This window comes from Astatotilapia calliptera, chromosome 10 (genome assembly GCF_964374335.1).
Source record: "Astatotilapia calliptera chromosome 10, fAstCal68.1, whole genome shotgun sequence".
NCBI classification, from domain to species: Eukaryota; Metazoa; Chordata; class Actinopteri; order Cichliformes; family Cichlidae; genus Astatotilapia; species Astatotilapia calliptera.
In genome coordinates, this window is record NC_137431.1 from 19,953,858 (window position 1) to 19,975,345 (window position 21,488).

General features: G+C 43.0%; 3 protein-coding genes across 3 annotated transcripts; all 3 read right to left on the reverse strand.

Moving 5' to 3' along the window:
* Positions 1 to 2,438: 2,438 nt before the first annotated feature.
* On the reverse strand, positions 2,439 to 4,447 carry LOC113030870 (claudin-4-like). The gene has a single exon (XM_026182629.2). It carries the CDS (start codon positions 3,898 to 3,900, stop codon positions 3,310 to 3,312), a length of 591 nt encoding a protein of 196 aa, XP_026038414.1. The 5' UTR covers positions 3,901 to 4,447; the 3' UTR covers positions 2,439 to 3,309.
* Positions 4,448 to 4,894: 447 nt separating this feature from the next.
* Positions 4,895 to 6,900, reverse strand: LOC113031143 (claudin-4-like). The gene has a single exon (XM_026183073.2). It carries the CDS (start codon positions 6,351 to 6,353, stop codon positions 5,763 to 5,765), a length of 591 nt encoding a protein of 196 aa, XP_026038858.1. The 5' UTR covers positions 6,354 to 6,900; the 3' UTR covers positions 4,895 to 5,762.
* A 154-nt stretch (positions 6,901 to 7,054) lies between these two features.
* On the reverse strand, positions 7,055 to 9,451 carry LOC113031145 (claudin-4-like). Its single transcript, XM_026183075.2, has one exon. It carries the CDS (start codon positions 8,805 to 8,807, stop codon positions 8,217 to 8,219), a length of 591 nt encoding a protein of 196 aa, XP_026038860.1. The 5' UTR covers positions 8,808 to 9,451; the 3' UTR covers positions 7,055 to 8,216.
* Between the last annotated feature and the right edge of the window lie 12,037 nt (positions 9,452 to 21,488).

The following is a 21,488-nucleotide window of genomic DNA, read 5'->3' on the forward strand; positions in this document are numbered from 1 at the left end:
TTTGCTTTTCTAAGCAATCTAAAAACAACAATAAATCGATTAGAGCTTTATTTCAGAGTACCATAACCACGCTACCATATGTTATTTTTTGCTGGAACCGGCTGTCAGATGGTATTATGTGGAACGAAGTTTGGAAACTCCCTAATCAGTTTTTAATTACCAACAAAATTAAAGATATTTCTTATAAATTAATACACAGAATTTATCCTTCTAAAGATTATCTTCGAAGCAAATTCAAATTAGACATTGATACAAGCTGTAGCTTTTGTAAAACTTCCAAGGAATCTACTATACTATACTATACATCTTTTTTGGTTTTGTAACCTTGTACAAGAGTTTATGTGTTTTTATTTCAGAAAATATATTTAAAGGATTTGTACTGTTTTGGAAATATGTTTTGTTTGGTCTGCACAAACATCAAAAACAATTCAATTTTGATAACAGATATATGATTAACTTGTTACTTTTAATGGCTAAATTTCATATTCACAAGTCCAAATATTTAGGAAGACATCCCTCTTTTTATGTATTCTCCTTTGAACTTGTACAGTATCTTAACTCTATTAAGAACTCCACTAACCCAAAAGCTATAAAAACTATTGGTGTTTGTGAAAAATTTAAGATCTTTCAATCACTTTATTCTTTGGCTTGATTAGTTACTTTCCCCCTAGCATGTTTATATTGTTGTTTTTGAATACTGTTCTTGTATTTGTTTATCTATGCATACAATTCTTCTGTAAGTACAACACCATTATTGTAATACTGCTTAATTCCATTTTGTATTGTACTGATGTTTAAATAAAGATTTGAGAAAAAAATAAATAAATTCATGATTCCGCTACTCGCTGCCGCCATGTCTTTTTTTGAAAGTGACGACGCATCGACGCAGATTTTTTTGCGTCTACGTAATCGATTACGTCGACGCGTTGTCCCAGCCCTAAGGCAGGTCTCCCCATCATGATGGTTCTAATGCTCATAAGTATTGAATTGTATGGAAATAAATGATTGTTGATTGAGCATTTATACACCGAGTACTGTCCTTCCTTCAGCCCAAAGATTCAAAGAATTGGGAGATTTCAACAGCTCCCAATATACATTGCGGCGTGACGTCAACTCCAAAGACCTATTAGCGTGAGCTTTACTTTTGTCTATTTTAAATTATGTAAATTTTGTAAATTATGCAGTAAATTTGGTGACTAATGATTGCAGGAAACATTTTTAGAGTTCTATCACAGCAAAATCTCCAGTGTTAAATTGAGTGTTAAATTAACACTTTTGACAGTGCTATATGTGTAAAAGTAACCTAGTCAGTTTTGAAGATTAACAATGACTAACACTGAGCAGTGCTGATAAAATCAGCACTGCCATTGTTGCACACACTGTGCATATAGTTATATTTTATCGTTATTAATTAATCAAACATAGTTTTTTCACCCAACAAAATACATTGTAACAGCAGTAGCCCGATATTAGACAGAACTGTCAGACGATATTAAACAGAAGATTCAGCTCTGTAGAGTTACAATGAGGTAGTTCATTTCAATTTGTAGATTCAAGGTGCTCTTAATATTTTTGGCCGCCAGATGTCAGTAAAGTAAAGAGAACCGTGTTGAAAAGCTTTGAGTAATTCGTTTTTTAGTACAAGAGTCAGTAGCTTCAGAAATCTTCATTTGCCGATCACAAATAAACTTTATACTAGATCTAATCACTCCATTCAGAAATGGAGCATTAAGTTCTTCTAGGGAAGAGCCCTCCTGTAGGCAGACCATCAGGCATTTATATTCCCTTTAGGTCTGAAGTGCATCGTTTTAGCTTCTGAATCTTTAAGACAAGCGTGGTTTGCGCAGGTGAAAGTCAGGAGTATTCCTTCAACAAGCTGTTGTTAGCATAAAAGTGTAGTGTTGCAGTGCTTGTGTCAGTTACTAGTGTAGTGTTTTTATCTTACAATATAAAGACTAATGCAAATATATTTGATCTGAATTAGAGAAATGTGAATATATCTTCACACCATTACAAGTACACGTGATTGTTTTTCCTTACATTTTCACACATATATTTACATTTATTCTCAAATGTACTGATAAATATATTAAAATGTATTAAATGTGCATAAATTCCTAGATTTTCTTTCAGTGTTCTGTAAAATAGAAGTAAACAACTGTCTCGAAGAAAAAAATGCAAAAAAGCCTGCAGTATTGCCCACAAACATAATTCAGTATTATTTGTAATTAAAAATTTTATGACAACATTCAACAAAAAAAACAGTCTCCAGTCTAAACTAAATCCTTTTGGTAGTTACTGTTTGACACAACAGATGTGTTGAAGTACAGAAACTGACACTTTGTCAACTCCGACTTATCTTCCACGACTTAAAAACCTAAAAACTTTGTCTTTTTTAATGTATCATTTGTAAACTTAAAAACACACCGAGTCAAGTCTTTGTTAACATCTTGTCATTTTATTCTAAAATGGGAAACTCTCAAATGATGAGTCTTTTTATAAAGTCATTCATAATATGTTATTGACCGTTTTCTGTAATATTTCTTTTTGGCCTTTTTCAACTTTTTATTCAATAGGCACAGTGTAAAGAGGACAGGAAAGCAGGGGCAGAGAGAGGGGAAGACATGCGGCAAAGGGCTGCGAGGGGACTCGAACCTGGCTGGCCACTGGCATGTGATTACCCGCTTAAAGCTAACCGGTGCCCTATTGAGTCGTTTTAACAAAAACAAAACAAAAACAAGCAAACAAACAAAACAAAAAAGACACAAAAAAGAGATGCAAAAGATTATTTTACATGCTCAAAAATATTATTTTCATTTGAGATCAATTTTACTTGTAAACAATCAATCAAATATATTTATATTAAGAACGAAAAAACAATTCCATGATCATCAATTTTGAGTCAATTTAATAAAGAGATGGTAATGAAATATATACCATAGACTTAAACCAGTGGATACATAGTCAGAAATCATAGCAGTTTACCAAAAAAAGTAAACGTCTGTCTCCAAGCAACAGAGTAAATAACAAAAAGAATAAATGAAAAAAAAAATAGGAAAGGTGGTTATAATGGTGTAGGATACCTCAAAATACATTCAGAAGCAAGTTACACAATCAAATTGTAAAGATTTCTATCCATTTTAATCAGATTTTATACTTTGTTAATCTACTCATTCCACTGACAAACTTAAGGTGAAAACTATCATAAAACCTTTTTCTTATTTCCAAATAACTGCTCGATGTATGAAAATAGGCCTTATTTTAAAAGCGATAAGTAAGGCCTTGCTTACACAGAGTTGGAGTAATGTTTTACTCAGTTCCATTTCTGCAGAAAAAGGAGCTGCAGACGAGGCCTCCTCCCAGGAACAGAAGGACGGTGGTGAACCAGCCAATGTAGAGCGCGGCTCCCAACTCCATCTTTCTACGTACCCCAAGATCAGGACCATAAGTAGACTGGGTATGATGAAAATAATCATTGATGGTGCTGGTGGTCCAGCTGACTGGTGTGAGAAAAAAGAAGCCTGCAATGAGGAAGGCAATTCCAGAAGTCAGAGCCATATTGCTCCTATGCCTTTCGTCTGGCACAAAGTTCATAAAATTTCTCCCAGCCGCACCAAGCAGGATCCCAAGGACCTCAATGATAATGGCAATGATGATAAGTGCTCTGGCAGCGTTCATGTCTGCAGGTAACCGTATATACTCGTTCCCCATGCAATGCATTTGACCTATTGGTAAGATCACACATGTCTTCCATAAACCCTCCACAATGCACACGAGCATGTTGTAATCTTTGAAGGCTGTCATGATTCTCCATGTGGGGAGAGCACAGCTTATAATGCTTCCCACGAAGGCGATACAGGCCAAAGCCAGGCCTAGAAGCTGTCTTTCGCAAGCCACCATAATGAAGCTCTGTGACTCTCTCCAAGGACCAAAGATGATGTGTTCAAAGGAGGTTCACAAATTTATCTGAAGAGCTCAGAAGGAAGTGGTTATCATTTCATCTTTTTACTCGGAATTTGACTGTGGCTTCCTCTTTAACTGTGAAAATGCAAGTAGTATTTGATTGCATCATACTAAATATGAATTATGAAAAATGCTACATCTTCATTACAATTATAGTTGTATTGTTAACTTTTTAATATTTAGAACTTCATGACAAACTAGTCACTAAGTAAGTTAATTCAGTGCAAATAAAGAAAATGTGTTCATTATCACTGAAATGTGTGAGATTTATTCAAAGAAGATAGTAACATAGAGTTTCCAGGAAGAATTTATATCTTTCAGAGTGACTTTATTGATGGTTGAGGGTCAACTTGTTGAAAAAAAGTTTGAACAATAAAGTGTGTTACATGGAGAGTGGCCAAAAGTTCCCTGGCTAGATGCTGATTTTGATTCCTAAGCAAAAAGTGCAGCCTAGCCTTGCTCAAAGCCCATAGAAAATGTAAACCAAGTACACCAATGTAACTTTCTGAGTGTATTGGCAAACCTGGGCTACATTTTTCATGGGATTTCGCTTTGCTGCATGATCATCAGACAAGCAATCATCTGTGGGCCAGGAGTGGTAATTTATGAAAAAAAAACCCCTCAAACAAACACTAATCTTCATTTTCAATAAGTTTAATAGCATTTATTACACCATAGACAAAGTATTGCCCACAAACATAATTCAGTATTATTTGTAATTAAAAATTTTATGACAACATTCAACAAAAAAACAGTCTCCAGTCTAAGCTAAATCCTTTTGGTAGTTACTGTTTGACACAACAGATGTGTTGAAGTACAGAAACTGACACTTTGTCAACTCCGACTTATCTTCCACGACTTAAAAACCTAAAAACTTTGTTGTCTTTTTTAATGTATCATTTGTAAACTTAAAAACACACCGAGTCAAGTCTTTGTTAACATCTTGTCATTTTATTCTAAAATGGGAAACTCTCAAATGATGAGTCTTTTTATAAAGTCATTCATAATATGTTATTGACCGTTTTCTGTAATATTTCTTTTTGGCCTTTTTCAACTTTTTATTCAATAGGCACAGTGTAAAGAGGACAGGAAAGCAGGGGCAGAGAGAGGGGAAGACATGCGGCAAAGGGCTGCGAGGGGACTCGAACCTGGCTGGCCACTGGCATGTGATTGCCCGCTTAAAGCTAACCGGTGCCCTATTGAGTCGTTTTAACAAAAACAAAACAAAAACAAGCAAACAAACAAAAAAAAAGGCACAAAAAAGAGATGCAAAAGATTATTTTACATGCTCAGAAATATTATTTTCATTTGAGATCAATTTTACTTGTAAACAATCAATCAAATATATTTATATTAAGAACGAAAAAACAATTCCATGATCATCAATTTTGAGTCAATTTAATAAAGAGATGGTAATGAAATATATAACATAGACTTAAACCAGTGGATACATAGTCAGAAATCATAGCAGTTTACCAAAAAAAGTAAAGTCTGTCTCCACGCAACAGAGTAAATAACAAAAAGAATAAATGAAAAAAAAAATAGGAAAGGTGATTATAATGGTGTAGGATACCTCAAAATACATTCAGAAGCAAGTTACACAATCAAATTGTAAAGATTTCTATCCATTTTAATCTGATTTTATACTTTGTTAATCTACTCATTCCACTGACAAACTTAAGGTGAAAACTATCATAAAACCTTTTTCTTATTTCCAAATAACTGCTCGATGTATGAAAATAGGCCTTATTTTAAAAGCGATAAGTAAGGCCTTGCTTACACAGAGTTGGAGTAATGTTTTACTCAGTTCCATTTCTGCAGAAAAAGGAGCTGCAGACGAGGCCTCCTCCCAGGAACAGAAGGACGGTGGTGAACCAGCCAATGTAGAGCGCGGCTCCCAACTCCATCTTTCTACGTACCCCAAGATCAGGACCATAAGTAGACTGGGTATGATGAAAATAATCATTGATGGTGCTGGTGGTCCAGCTGACTGGTGTGAGAAAAAAGAAGCCTGCAATGAGGAAGGCAATTCCAGAAGTCAGAGCCATATTGCTCCTATGCCTTTCGTCTGGCACAAAGTTCATAAAATTTCTCCCAGCCGCACCAAGCAGGATCCCAAGGACCTCAATGATAATGGCAATGATGATAAGTGCTCTGGCAGCGTTCATGTCTGCAGGTAACCGTATATACTCGTTCCCCATGCAATGCATTTGACCTATTGGTAAGATCACACATGTCTTCCATAAACCCTCCACAATGCACACGAGCATGTTGTAATCTTTGAAGGCTGTCATGATTCTCCATGTGGGGAGAGCACAGCTTATAATGCTTCCCACGAAGGCGATACAGGCCAAAGCCAGGCCTAGAAGCTGTCTTTCGCAAGCCACCATAATGAAGCTCTGTGACTCTCTCCAAGGACCAAAGATGATGTGTTCAAAGGAGGTTCACAAATTTATCTGAAGAGCTCAGAAGGAAGTGGTTATCATTTCATCTTTTTACTCGGAATTTGACTGTGGCTTCCTCTTTAACTGTGAAAATGCAAGTAGTATTTGATTGCATCATACTAAATATGAATTATGAAAAATGCTACATCTTCATTACAATTATAGTTGTATTGTTAACTTTTTAATATTTAGAACTTCATGACAAACTAGTCACTAAGTAAGTTAATTCAGTGCAAATAAAGAAAATGTGTTCATTATCACTGAAATGTGTGAGATTTATTCAAAGAAGATAGTAACATAGAGTTTCCAGGAAGAATTTATATCTTTCAGAGTGACTTTATTGATGGTTGAGGGTCAACTTGTTGAAAAAAAGTTTGAACAATAAAGTGTGTTACATGGAGAGTGGCCAAAAGTTCCCTGGCTAGATGCTGATTTTGATTCCTAAGCAAAAAGTGCAGCCTAGCCTTGCTCAAAGCCCATAGAAAATGTAAACCAAGTACACCAATGTAACTTTCTGAGTGTATTGGCAAACCTGGGCTACATTTTTCATGGGATTTCGCTTTGCTGCATGATCATCAGACAAGCAATCATCTGTGGGCCAGGAGTGGTAATTTATGAAAAAAAAACCCCTCAAACAAACACTAATCTTCATTTTCAATAAGTTTAATAGCATTTATTACACCATAGACAAAGTATTGCCCACAAACATAATTCAGTATTATTTGTAATTAAAAATTTTATGACAACATTCAACAAAAAAACAGTCTCCAGTCTAAGCTAAATCCTTTTGGTAGTTACTGTTTGACACAACAGATGTGTTGAAGTACAGAAACTGACACTTTGTCAACTCCGACTTATCTTCCACGACTTAAAAACCTAAAAACTTTGTTGTCTTTTTTAATGTATCATTTGTAAACTTAAAAACACACCGAGTCAAGTCTTTGTTAACATCTTGTCATTTTATTCTAAAATGGGAAACTCTCAAATGATGAGTCTTTTTATAAAGTCATTCATAATATGTTATTGACCGTTTTCTGTAATATTTCTTTTTGGCCTTTTTCAACTTTTTATTCAATAGGCACAGTGTAAAGAGGACAGGAAAGCAGGGGCAGAGAGAGGGGAAGACATGCGGCAAAGGGCTGCGAGGGGACTCGAACCTGGCTGGCCACTGGCATGTGATTGCCCGCTTAAAGCTAACCGGTGCCCTATTGAGTCGTTTTAACAAAAACAAAACAAAAACAAGCAAACAAACAAAAAAAAAGGCACAAAAAAGAGATGCAAAAGATTATTTTACATGCTCAGAAATATTATTTTCATTTGAGATCAATTTTACTTGTAAACAATCAATCAAATATATTTATATTAAGAACGAAAAAACAATTCCATGATCATCAATTTTGAGTCAATTTAATAAAGAGATGGTAATGAAATATATAACATAGACTTAAACCAGTGGATACATAGTCAGAAATCATAGCAGTTTACCAAAAAAAGTAAAGTCTGTCTCCACGCAACAGAGTAAATAACAAAAAGAATAAATGAAAAAAAAAAATAGGAAAGGTGATTATAATGGTGTAGGATACCTCAAAATACATTCAGAAGCAAGTTACACAATCAAATTGTAAAGATTTCTATCCATTTTAATCTGATTTTATACTTTGTTAATCTACTCATTCCACTGACAAACTTAAGGTGAAAACTATCATAAAACCTTTTTCTTATTTCCAAATAACTGCTCGATGTATGAAAATAGGCCTTATTTTAAAAGCGATAAGTAAGGCCTTGCTTACACAGAGTTGGAGTAATGTTTTACTCAGTTCCATTTCTGCAGAAAAAGGAGCTGCAGACGAGGCCTCCTCCCAGGAACAGAAGGACGGTGGTGAACCAGCCAATGTAGAGCGCGGCTCCCAACTCCATCTTTCTACGTACCCCAAGATCAGGACCATAAGTAGACTGGGTATGATGAAAATAATCATTGATGGTGCTGGTGGTCCAGCTGACTGGTGTGAGAAAAAAGAAGCCTGCAATGAGGAAGGCAATTCCAGAAGTCAGAGCCATATTGCTCCTATGCCTTTCGTCTGGCACAAAGTTCATAAAATTTCTCCCAGCCGCACCAAGCAGGATCCCAAGGACCTCAATGATAATGGCCATGATGATAAGTGCTCTGGCAGCGTTCATGTCTGCAGGTAACCGTATATACTCGTTCCCCATGCAATGCATTTGACCTATTGGTAAGATCACACATGTCTTCCATAAACCCTCCACAATGCACACGAGCATGTTGTAATCTTTGAAGGCTGTCATGATTCTCCATGTGGGGAGAGCACAGCTTATAATGCTTCCCACGAAGGCGATACAGGCCAAAGCCAGGCCTAGAAGCTGTCTTTCGCAAGCCACCATAATGAAGCTCTGTGACTCTCTCCAAGGACCAAAGATGATGTGTTCAAAGGAGGTTCACAAATTTATCTGAAGAGCTCAGAAGGAAGTGGTTATCATTTCATCTTTTTACTCGGAATTTGACTGTGGCTTCCTCTTTAACTGTGAAAATGCAAGTAGTATTTGATTGCATCATACTAAATATGAATTATGAAAAATGCTACATCTTCATTACAATTATAGTTGTATTGTTAACTTTTTAATATTTAGAACTTCATGACAAACTAGTCACTAAGTAAGTTAATTCAGTGCAAATAAAGAAAATGTGTTCATTATCACTGAAATGTGTGAGATTTATTCAAAGAAGATAGTAACATAGAGTTTCCAGGAAGAATTTATATCTTTCAGAGTGACTTTATTGATGGTTGAGGGTCAACTTGTTGAAAAAAAGTTTGAACAATAAAGTGTGTTACATGGAGAGTGGCCAAAAGTTCCCTGGCTAGATGCTGATTTTGATTCCTAAGCAAAAAGTGCAGCCTAGCCTTGCTCAAAGCCCATAGAAAATGTAAACCAAGTACACCAATGTAACTTTCTGAGTGTATTGGCAAACCTGGGCTACATTTTTCATGGGATTTCGCTTTGCTGCATGATCATCAGACAAGCAATCATCTGTGGGCCAGTGGATTTTGTAACATAAGACTTTACTGTGACGGTGCTGACTAGTTATGATTTGGTGGTCTTTCTGAAAAAAGGTCTGAATAAAAAGGAATCTGATTTGTGAAATCAGGGGCTTTTGCATGCAATGTGTGCAAATGTGTGTGAATAAGAACCACATGTGGTCGTCTTTGCTCCAGTTTCACTGTGGCAACATGAAATGCTCTGAACAATCATTAATCTTTTTAATTTCTTTTTTTTTTCTCCTTGTTTGTACTGTTTATTGTTGTATGTTACTTTTAATCTTTATGTTTATGTTTTACTAAGAGTTTTCTTCTTTCATTTCCCTCCTGAATTCCCCTCTTTGCCCCTCTGTGTCTCTCTACGTGAGTGTGGTTTTGGTTCCTCTTTCTGTTTGTTTGATTCCTTCCTTCCTTTTGAACGTTAGACCCACATGTAACTTACAAAGACCTGAGTCTTTGTCAGGTTGTCAATGTTTTCTCATGCTGATGTTAAACGTGGGGGGAGAAGGGTTAAGAAAAAAATGAGTATTGTTGAAAAGCCATCTTTTTTGATGCAAGTTTTATATTAATGTTACTGTCAGACATTATTGAGATGATAATTCAGTCCAGTATTGGCTAAATTACTTGTTTATTCCCTTCATTCATCACTGGTTTTAACTAAAAGCTTTTATTAATGCAGAGCATCGTTATCAGTGAAGGACTGCAGCAGTGAAGACAATTCACGAATCAACATGCTGAGCTGAAGTTAGCTACCCCATAAAAGTGGTCAACTTTAAGAAGAAATAAGTCAAAATCTTATGAAATTAGAGAAACTTTGGGTTAGTATCTTTCCCAGGAAAAATGCAAAATTCATGCAGACTGAGAGCAGGCAGGGATCAAACCACCAACTTTCCAGCTCCAGTAGAATTTGGCATATCAACATTACAAATAAAAATAATAAAAATAATTATAAAAGTGCAACTTACATTACAAATAAGTAAAGTTTGTACAACAATACAACATGTTTGGTTTCCTGCATGTGTTTTCCAGAATCCATTTTGTTGTCAAATTTCATTACATTGTGCATTAGGTGCAAATTATAGATTTATGTATTGACTTCCTTGTACGGACGCTGGCAAAATCAGAGTCTACAGACAGACCAAAATGTTTCGGTCACAAGACTCTGAGGAATATTTTCAATTGGACCTTTAAATCCCCCACCACCACCAACCCCGCATGCAATTTTGTGCATCCCCAACCAATTGACATAGATTACCTGTCTAAGAATCTGATTTCACTGTTAGACTGTCAGACCTACCTACTTGTCTTGAAGAAGAACTCACTCATAAGCTAACTTTCAATGCTGCTGAAACAGTAAAATTAAATTCAGTTGTTCATTTATAGGAACATCAATTTTCAAGGCAGTCGGTCAAAAAACAAAGTTAAAGAGATCTAACCGTCTAGAATTAAATATTCAGCAGCAGTGCAAAGATGATTGAGAGCATATACACAGACCTTCTCCAACACGCTGTATGAAAAGTGGAGTTTGCTAATTACATGTGATGTGTGCAATTCCTTCTTTTGCTTTCTGAGTCTGCTGCTTCAAAGTCTTCTTACCCAAACACTTAGGACCACCACAGGTGGTCAGGACTTAAGACACAGAAAAGTGGAATTTGGACAATAGCATGAGGCTACACCTTTTTGGAAGGCTTAGCATAGCAGAAGAGTTGGATGAAGGCTATCAAATTATCAGAATAAAGCACAACAAAAAAATCACATCATGTCTAGACTCATAGTAGTAGAAGATACTTGCCCCAGTTTGACTTGTGTTGAAGTGTTTATGTTTATTTAAAATTTGTGTAAATATTTATGTTTTAAAGGGTTTTGTTTTTCCATAGCAAACATTTAAAAAATATTTGTGCTGATTTAAGATTTGTGCTTTTCTAAGATGCTTTACATTGTTTGACCTGTCGTTCACTCGCCAGCCAGCTAGCCCTGGTTTAGAAACACAATCAGGTACTAGGTCACCTGTCCACTCAACAGGATGTATTACTCCTGTCATGGGCCTGGGTCTGAGGACCCATGGTTCATGTGTGCGTTATGGACTTCTGTACTTTTGCAGGTCTGTTTTGGGACTGGCAGTCCCCGCTGGTTTACAGACCATGTTTATTTGTTGTGTCCTAAGATAAGATAAGATAAGATAAGCTTTATTAGTCCCACAAATGGGAAATTTGTTTTGTCACAGCAGGAAGTGGACAGTGCAAAAGTTATATAGCAAAAATTAGAATACAATAAGAATAAAATATTGTACACAACTGTACAGAATAGAATAAAATAAAATACTATATATGTCACAATACGGCTGTGTGCAGGCAAGAGTAGGACCCAAACGCAAACTCACAGAGTCAAAAGGTAAACTCAAAGAAAACACAGCTTTATTGCTGGCGTGAAGTGGGACACGAAAAACAATACAAAATAAACTAAACTGGGAAAACTAAAGCACAAGGAGCCACAGGGAAAAATCACACAGCTATGAGGGAGGACGCAACACTGACAAAGAGAAACACAGAGCTTAAATACACAGAGGGATAACGAGGGAATGAGACACAGAAGGGGAGCACAGCTGGGAGTAATCAGGCTGGACGAGACAAGGGAAGCAAAACTAGAAACACTCACATGAGACATGGACCTACAAAGTAAAACAGGAAACACACTGACTGGATTCTAAACATGCAACTTAACAGCAACAGGGGAGACAGAACATAGGAACCTGAAACATGGTACAAAACATCACAGTGGACATAACATGAAACACAGGGAATCCATATGACAAAGCCAAAGAACTAAACCTATGATAACCATAACTGACATCTAGGGAAACAGGAAACAGTACAACAAAGGACTGAAAACATAATCCATAATATAAAAACACAAGATCTCTTCAAAATAAAACGGGAAACATGAGAGGCACACATGACAATATAAGACAACAGACATGAAACACATGAAGGGCAAGGGAGACTTCACAGGGGTAGAAAACACAAGAGGGAACTAATAAGCAAATGAACATAGGAGACATAATGAGCTTAAACATACTATAAACATCAAAATGAACTAAAACTCAAAACACTGGGCCATAAGACCCAGGACCGTGACAGAGCCCCCCCTTCAAGGGCGGATTCCAGACACCCTAAAACCTCGAAAACCAAAAACAACCCACCAAGGGTGGGCGGCGGGGGTCCAGGACGGAGGGCCAGAAACAAGGCCAAAAAAACAAAATGTCCATCAAAATCACAGGAGCGCAGGGAACAGTTCATGACTCCTCAGGGGCCGACCCGGAGGGTGACGGTCCAGAAATTCATAGTTCATGTGATCAGGGGGCCGGCCCGGAGGCCGACGGCACAGGAGTTCATGGTCAAACAGTCCAGGTGGCCGACCTGGACGACAGCAGCACAAGAGTTCACATGGTTCAGGTGGCCGACCAGGAGGCCAACGGTCCAGTAGTCCATAGTTCACGAGCTCAGGGGGCCGACCCGGAGGTCGAGAGCACCACAGGTCACAGTGCAACAGTTCAGGCGGCCGACCCCGATGGCAAAAACGTCCAGCTGACGGCCCAGAAAGCGGCCGGCGATTCCGAGGGGCAAAACGTGGCTTGGGCGGCGGCAACACAGCCGCAGGACCAGGCGAGGCCGACACAGAAGCAGAGGCTGAAGCTGGACCAGGCGACGGCGAAGCAAGAGCTGAGGCCGAGGCTGGACCAGACGAGGTTGGACCAGGCGAAGCACAGGCTGAAACCGGACCAGGCGAAGCAGAAGCCGAAGCCGGACCAGGCGAAGCAGAAAACGAGGCAGAGGCTGGACCAGGCGTAGCAGAGGCTGGACCAGGCGTAGCAGAGGCAGAGGCTGGAACAGGCGTAGCAGAAGCAGTGGCTGGAACAGGCGTAGCAGAAGCAGAGGCTGGAACAGGCGTAGCAGAAGCAGAAGGTGGCTGGACGGGCTCCTCGGGCCCGCCAGCAGACATGGCATGAGGCCGGAAGGGCTCCTCGGGCCCTCCAGCTGACGTGGCGTGAGGCCGGAAGGGCTCCTCGGGCCCTCCAGCTGACGAGACGTGAGGCTGGTGCGGTTCTCCTGAACCCCCAGCTGACGAGGCGTGAGGCTGGATGGGCTCCTCAGGCCCTCCAGCTGACGAGACATGAGGCCGGATGGGCTCCTCGGGCCCTCCAGCTGACGAGGCGTGAGGCTGGTGCAGTTCACCTGAACCCCCAGCTGACGTGGCGTGAGGCTGGTGCGGTTCACCTGAACCCCCAGCTGACGTGGCGTGAGGCTGGATGGGCTCCTCGGGCCCTCCAGCTGACGAGACATGAGGCCGGAAGGGCTCCTCGGGCCCTCCAGCTGACGAGACGTGAGGCCGGAAGGGCTCCTCGGGCCCTCCAGCTGACGAGACATGAGGCCGGAAGGGCTCCTCGGGCCCTCCAGCTGACAAGGCGTGAGGCTGGTGCGGTTCACCTGAACCCCCAGCTGACGTGGCATGAGGCTGGATGGGCTCCTCGGGCCCTCCAGCTGACGAGGCATGATGCTGGACGGGCTCCTCGGGCCCTCCAGCTGACGAGGCATGAGGCTGGACGGGCTCCTCGGGCCCTCCAGCTGACGAGGCATGAGGCTGGACGGGCTCCTCGGGCCCTCCAGCTGACGAGGCATGACCAGTAGGTGCAGAGACCACCGGCTGAACAGAAGGCTGAGCAGGTGATGGAACTAATGACTGAGCTGAACAATGGGGAGCTGGCTGAGCTGCACAGTGGGCTAAGGGCTGAGCTAACGGAAACACAGGAAAGTGAACTATGGACTGGGCTGCTAACAGAGCTAATGACTGAGCTATAGACTGAAAAGCATGCAGTAGTGATGGTGGTGTCGGTTGCGGACTGAATTCTCCTGAGCCTTCAGTAGAAACAGGAACGGGTGCAGGCACCTGCTGGACACTAGCCACTCCCACCCGAGGAGTAGGTACGGGTGCGGAGACGGGCTGTATCCTGGCTGACCTCACCCTGAGGACTGGCATGGGTGCAGGGGTGGACTGGTTCACAGCCCCCCTCACCCTGGAAGCCGGGACAGGCACCGGCAACGGCTGGGCAACTGCCCTTCCCACCCGAGGAGCTGGTACGGGTGCAGAAACCGACAGAGCCTCAGCCGGCCTGGAAACCAGAGCAGGGACCAACTGGACCTCAGCCTCCCTCACCCGAGGAACTGGTACGGGTGCAGGGGTAAGCTGGGCCCGAGCCGCCCCGGGAGCAGGAACACGACCAGGCAAAGGAGCGGGCTCAGCAAAAACAGTCTTAGAAACGGCAGGCTTAGGGTTAATATGTATTGGGTCAACAAAAACAGACCTATCAAAAATGAACTTAGCATTCTCCCCACCATGTTTTTCAGTCTTTGTTTTAGCAGGTTTGGACGTCCTCGGGTTAACAGTCTTAGAGTGAGCTGACTTGGGGATGACTGAGCCGGACTTGACAAAACCTGAACTGACAGAACCTGAACTGAGTGTTTGAGACCTGGTGACATTGCTCACAGTGTTTCCTTTAAAAGCATTTACAGCCTTTGGCGAGTGCTTATTGTCTGTGATTTCTCCCTGTTCAGAGGGAGCAAAATGAAACAACCCTTCCCAGTCTACGTCATCATCCAAAAGGGAGATTCCAACAGTGTCTGGGGTGAGTTTATTGTTCTTTTCAGTTATGGCTTCGGGTGGGATATGTGAAAGGCAGTCATTATAACTCACCCCCGGGGGTTGCTCAGCAAGTGAAAAGTGACGGCGGCGTGAGCGTCGCTTCCTCTGAGGTGAGGAAGCTGACGGGGCATACAGCTGAGCCTCTGACGTGCGGGATGGCAATGCAGAGGCTGGAGCGTGAGCATCCGAAGAAAAACGGAACACTCCCATCTGAAGCGGCCGAGGCTTGGGTGCGAGCGGGGCAACAGGCGGAGGCTTTTGGCAACTTCGGGGACCTCCAAAAGCCAGCCGAGTTCCGCGGAATAAGTGCTCATAATCCGGAGCGCGCCACGGCTTCCAGCGGAGCTCCTCCTCCGGCTGGGCGAGGGCTGCCTCCTGGCGCTCATACAGCTGAGAGCGGTTTACTGGGTCCATTGTCTGGTTGCGTCCTTCTGTCACAATACGGCTGTGTGCAGGCAAGAGTAGGACCCAAACGCAAACTCACAGAGTCAAAAGGTAAACTCAAAGAAAACACAGCTTTATTGCTGGCGTGAAGTGGGACACGAAAAACAATACAAAATAAACTAAACTGGGAAAACTAAAGCACAAGGAGCCACAGGGAAAAATCACACAGCTATGAGGGAGGACGCAACACTGACAAAGAGAAACACAGAGCTTAAATACACAGAGGGATAACGAGGGAATGAGACACAGAAGGGGAGCACAGCTGGGAGTAATCAGGCTGGACGAGACAAGGGAAGCAAAACTAGAAACACTCACATGAGACATGGACCTACAAAGTAAAACAGGAAACACACTGACTGGATTCTAAACATGCAACTTAACAGCAACAGGGGAGACAGAACATAGGAACCTGAAACATGGTACAAAACATCACAGTGGACATAACATGAAACACAGGGAATCCATATGACAAAGCCAAAGAACTAAACCTATGATAACCATAACTGACATCTAGGGAAACAGGAAACAGTACAACAAAGGACTCAAAACATAATCCATAATATAAAAACACAAGATCTCTTCAAAATAAAACGGGAAACATGAGAGGCACACATGACAACATAAGACAACAGACATGAAACACACGAAGGGCAAGGGAGACTTCACAGGGGTAGAAAACACAAGAGGGAACTAATAAGCAAATAAACATAGGAGACATAATGAGCTTAAACATACTATAAACATCAAAATGAACTAAAACTCAAAACACTGGGCCATAAGACCCAGGACCGTGACAATATACAGTAGAATAAATATAATAAAATATACAATAGGATAAAAATAGAATACAAATGCTTTATACAACTGAGTAAAAATACAACTTTGTCAGAAAAAGAGTATTGCACTGGGGTACAAGCTGGCCCTGCGGATTCAGTCTCTTCCTGTCCCCGACAGAGATGTTGCCACCCCAGCAGACCACACCGTAAAAGATGGCTGAGGCCACCACAGAGTCATAGAAGGTCTTCAGGAGTGGGCCCTCTACTCCAAACGACCTGAGTCTCCGCAATAGGTACAGTCTGCTCTGCCCTTTCCTGTAGAGGGCGTCTGGATCATGAGTCCAGTCCAGTTTGTTGTTCAGATGAACACCAAGGTACCTGTAGCTGTCCACAGCCTCAATGTCCATACCTTGGATGATCAGTGGTTGCAGTGGAGGATGTTTGTGCCTCCGGAAGTCTACCACCAGCTCCTTGGTTTTACTGGTGTTGCTCTGGAGGTAGTTCAGCTGGCACCAGTCCACAAAGTCTTGGATCAGTCCTCTGTACTCCTTGTCGTCCCCATCAGTGATGAGGCCGACTATTGCAGAGTCATCAGAGAACTTCTGTAGGAAGCACTGGGTGGAGTTGTGGGAGAAGTCTGCAGTGTAGATGGTGAAGAGGAACGGAGCTAGAACCATTCCCTGTGGGGCCCCCGTACTGCAGACGACCCTGTCCGACACACAGCCCTGAGTTCTCACATACTGTGATCGGTTGGTGAGGTAGTCCAAAACCCAGGTAGTGAGGTGATGGTCCACTCCAGAGTTCTCCAGCTTGTCCTTCAGGACCGAGGGAAGAATAGTGTTGAAGGCACTGGAGAAATCAGAGAACATGATTCTCACAGTGCTTCCAGCGGTCTCCAGGTGTGCGAGGGAACGATGTAGGAGGTGAATGACGGCATCATCTGCTCCAATGCCAGGCTTATAGGCAAACTGATGCGAGTCCAGTGATGAGCTCACCAGGTGCCGAAGCTGAGCCAGGACCAGTCGCTCCAGGGTCTTCATCAGCTGGGATGTCAGAGCCACCGGCCTATAGCTGTTGAGGTCCTTGGGGCGAGAAGTCTTTGGCAGTGGTACAACACAGGAGGTTTTCCAGAGCTGTGGAACTCTCCCCAGCCTCAGGCTCAGGTTTAAGAGGTGCTCCATCACCCCACACAGTTGGTCCGTGCAGGACCTGACGACCCTTGAGCTGATGCCATCTGGGCCAGCTGCCTTCTTGGCTTTAATCCTCCTCAATTCCCTCCTAACCTGGGTGGTTGAGAGAGACAGGCTGGAGCCTTGTGTTGAATGTGTATTGGATGCTGTTATTGGGGGTGGGGAGGAGTGAGCAGGGTGAGTAGAGGAGGTATGAAGTGTCTGAGGTGTCAGAGGTGAACAGCAGTAGTGGGGGTGGGTGAGTCTGCAGCCGATGTTGGAGACTGCCTCATAGACGAATCAAATCTGTTGAAGAAATGATTCCGTTCATTTGCCCACCTCACATCCCTCCCAGGCAGAGAGTTCTGATGTTTGTGGCCCGAGATGGTTCTGAGGCCTCTCCAGACTTCGCCAATGTTGTTTGGCTGAAGCTGGTTCTCCATCTTCTGCCTGTAGCTGTCCTTCCCATTCCTTATCAGTCCCCTCAGCTCTCTGCACCCTTTTCAACTCCTCTTTGTCTTTGGATTTGAAGGCCCTCCTCTTCTGCTTGAGGACAGCTTTAATTTCTGGGGTAATCCAAGATTTGTTGTTGGAGAAACACTGCACAGTTCTAGTAGGTACGGTGTTATCCACACAGAAATTAATATAGTCAGTAATGCATGTAGTAAGGCTGTCGATGTCCTCTCCGTAGTCGTCACAGATCACCTCCCACACAGTCAACTCAAAACAATCCTTAAGAGCCTCCTCGCTCTCCTCCGACCATCTCTGTACTGTGCGGGTGGCTGATGGCTCCCTGCGCACTAAGGGCTCATACACAGGGACAAGGTGCACCAGGTTGTAGTCAGATCTGCCCAGGGGAGGGAGAGGTGATGCCTCTCTTCTGCATTGGCATACAGTAAGTCCAGTGTGCTATTGTCTCTGGTTGGGCATGTCACATACTAGGTGAAGGTGGGCAGTGTGGAGTCCAGTGAGACATGATTAAAGTTATGAGAAGGGTTGGAGAGAGTCACAGGCTGCATCCGCGTTGGCTGAGGGGGGGGGGGGGGGAGACATACGCTGTTATCACGATAACATGCAAGAATTCCCAGGGCAGGTAGTACGGACGCATGCTAACGGCTAACAGCTCAATGTCTCTGCTGCAGAGTTGTTCTTTCACTGTGGGTTAGGGTAGGGTCCCCCTCCTTTCCTCTTACCGCTGTCTCTTGTCTTGTCTGCTCGCGGCAGCTGGGATTCCATGATGCTACATTACCAGTACTCCCTCTGTGACCAGGTTAGGGACGTGAACTCATCCATCTTATTGGGCAAAGATCTTACGTTTCCAATAATACTCGTTTTGAGCGAGGGAACCCCACAACCACAACCAAAGCAGACATGACGCCAGACCACCAACCTCTGACTCTCTCCCCCACCGATGTAGGAGCGGTGCTGAGCAGGATCAATGTCCACAAGGCTGCACGTCCTGATGGCATCCCCGGGCGTGTTCTCAGAGCGTGTTCTGGGGAGCTTGCAGGAGTACTCACAGACATATTCAATCTGTCCTTCGCCCACGCTGTGGTACCGGCCTGCTTCAAATCCACCTCCATCGTCCCGATACCCAAAAACTCCAACCCATCTTGCCTCAATGACTACCGCCCAGTAGCACTCAACCCCATCATCACTAAGTGCTTAGAGCAGCTGGTCCTAGCACACTTCAAATCCTGTCTCCCCCCCACCCTGGACCCCCACCAATTCGCATACCGCCAGAACAGGAGCACAGAGGATGCAGTCTCCATCGCACTGCACTCTGTCCTCTCACACCTGGACAACAACAACACCTACGCCAGAATGCTATTTATAGACTTCAGTTCAGCATTCAATACAATCCACCCCTCACAACTCATCAGGAAACTGACAGACCTGGGCATCAGTTCCCTCATCTGCAAATGGTTACTGGACTTCCTAACCAACCGCCCCCAACATGTCCGGCTGGATAACCACTGCTCATCTACCATCACAATGAACACCGGTGTACCACAAGGCTGTGTGATAAGCCCTTTCCTCTACTCCCTCTTCACCCACGACTGCAGACCTGCTGATGGTTCCAACACCATCATTAAGTTTGCAGATGACACCACGGTGATTGGCCTCATCAGTGACAACGATGAGGCCGCCTACAGGGAGGAGGTGGATCGTCTGGCTGAGTGGTGCGACACAAACAACCTGCTGCTTAACACCGAGAAGACCAAGGAGCTCATCGTGGACTACAGGAGGAATGCTGACCCACATTCACCCATCCACATTAAGGGGACGGCTGTGGAGCGTGTGAGCAGCTTCAAGTTCCTGGGAGTCCACATCTCCGAGGATCTCACCTGGACGACCAACTGCTCCAAGCTGGTCAAGAAGGCTCACCAGCGCCTCTTCTTCTTGAGGACTCTGAGGAAGAACCACCTGTCCTCAGACATCCTGGTGAACTTCTATCGTTGCACCATCGAGAGCATCCTGACCAACTGTATAACAGTCTGGTACGGGAACTGCTCTGCCTCGGACCGGAAGGCGTTGCAGAGGGTCGTGAAAACTGCCCAGCGCATCGCCGGAGCACCACTTCCTGCCATAAAAGACATCTACAGGAAGCGGTGTCTGAAAAGGGCTGGGAAAATCATCAAAGACCCCAGTCACCCATCACATGGACTCTTCACCCTCCTGCCCTCTGGGAGGCGCCACAGGAGCCTCCAGACTAAGACCACCAGGTACCGGAACAGCTTCTTCCCCACAGCTGTCAGACTCCTGAACTCTGCCTCCTGACATCTGACCCACGTTAACACATGGACTGAACATACACACACTAAAGCACTTCTGGATGGATGCAAACTGCATTTCGTTGCCCTGTACCTGTGCATGTGCAATGACAATAAAGTTGAATTCTATTCTATTCTATTCTATTCTAATTACAGAAGGAAGAGATGGTCGATAACGTCTCCTTCTCCTCATGTTCTCTGTCTGTGTTCTGGTCTCTCTGCAAGTCTGGGCCCAGAGAGTGGTGTCCCTGTCATGGGGCTTGTCGCACCTGGAACGCTATCACACACCTGCAGCTGATCAGCCTAATCTCAGGAGCAGTCTTACCAGAGTGGCTGAGCACCTCTCAGTGCTGGATCATTGCAAGACTTCCTGTTAGTTTCTCAGCAAGTCAGCTGAAAGGGTGAGTCTGCCACTATTGTAGACTTTCAAACAGCTGCCTATGTGAACATATGGCTTCAAAATAATCACTTTTACTTTTTCTATGTTATGACAACTATCATAACTATCATTTTGGATAGGCCTTTTTTGGGAGGTCATTTTGGGACGGTCTAGCCGTCCCATTTCACAATGTCCGTCACCAGCTGGACACACCCCCACCCAGGGTTCGTACGGGTGCTTGAAATCCTTGAAAATGCTTGAATTTTAATGTTGTCTTTTCAAGGTTTGAAAAGTGCTTGAATTTCAGATGTGGTGCTTAAAAGTGCTTGAAAGTGTAACTGTATTTCATTCACCACAAATAACTATCTGACTGAATAGTTTTCTTATCAGATATAAAAATAAAATGAGTTGCAAAAAGCAAAATTTCCCCGCCTGGGCTGCCTTGTACCTCTGTTTCAACATGTGACCCCGTCCCTCCTTCGGACAGTCGTTGATGAGTGCGCTAACATACCTGTAGGTTGCTGTTTTAATGAGTGTTTGATGGAAAAAGACAGTCACATGATAGGTGAGTCCTAGTAAATAATTTTCCAGTACGTGTACGTTACACATGCTATTTTTTAAAATTATGATTATTTTGCTAGCTATCAAACTCGCTGGAGCAATGATTGAAATACACTGAGTGTGATGCAGTATGGCAGTGCTATTATGGAATATGTTGTGAACTTAGCTAACATTACTTAGCAGTAATATGAGTTACTTTGCTCAAGTGAAAGCTTTAAACATTAGCCC

Coding starts and splice junctions, on each gene's coding strand:
- LOC113031145 (XM_026183075.2), bottom strand. CDS start 8,807: ATGGTGGCTTGCGAAAGACAGCTTCTAGGCCTGGCTTTGGCCTGTATC.
- LOC113030870 (XM_026182629.2), bottom strand. CDS start 3,900: ATGGTGGCTTGCGAAAGACAGCTTCTAGGCCTGGCTTTGGCCTGTATC.
- LOC113031143 (XM_026183073.2), bottom strand. CDS start 6,353: ATGGTGGCTTGCGAAAGACAGCTTCTAGGCCTGGCTTTGGCCTGTATC.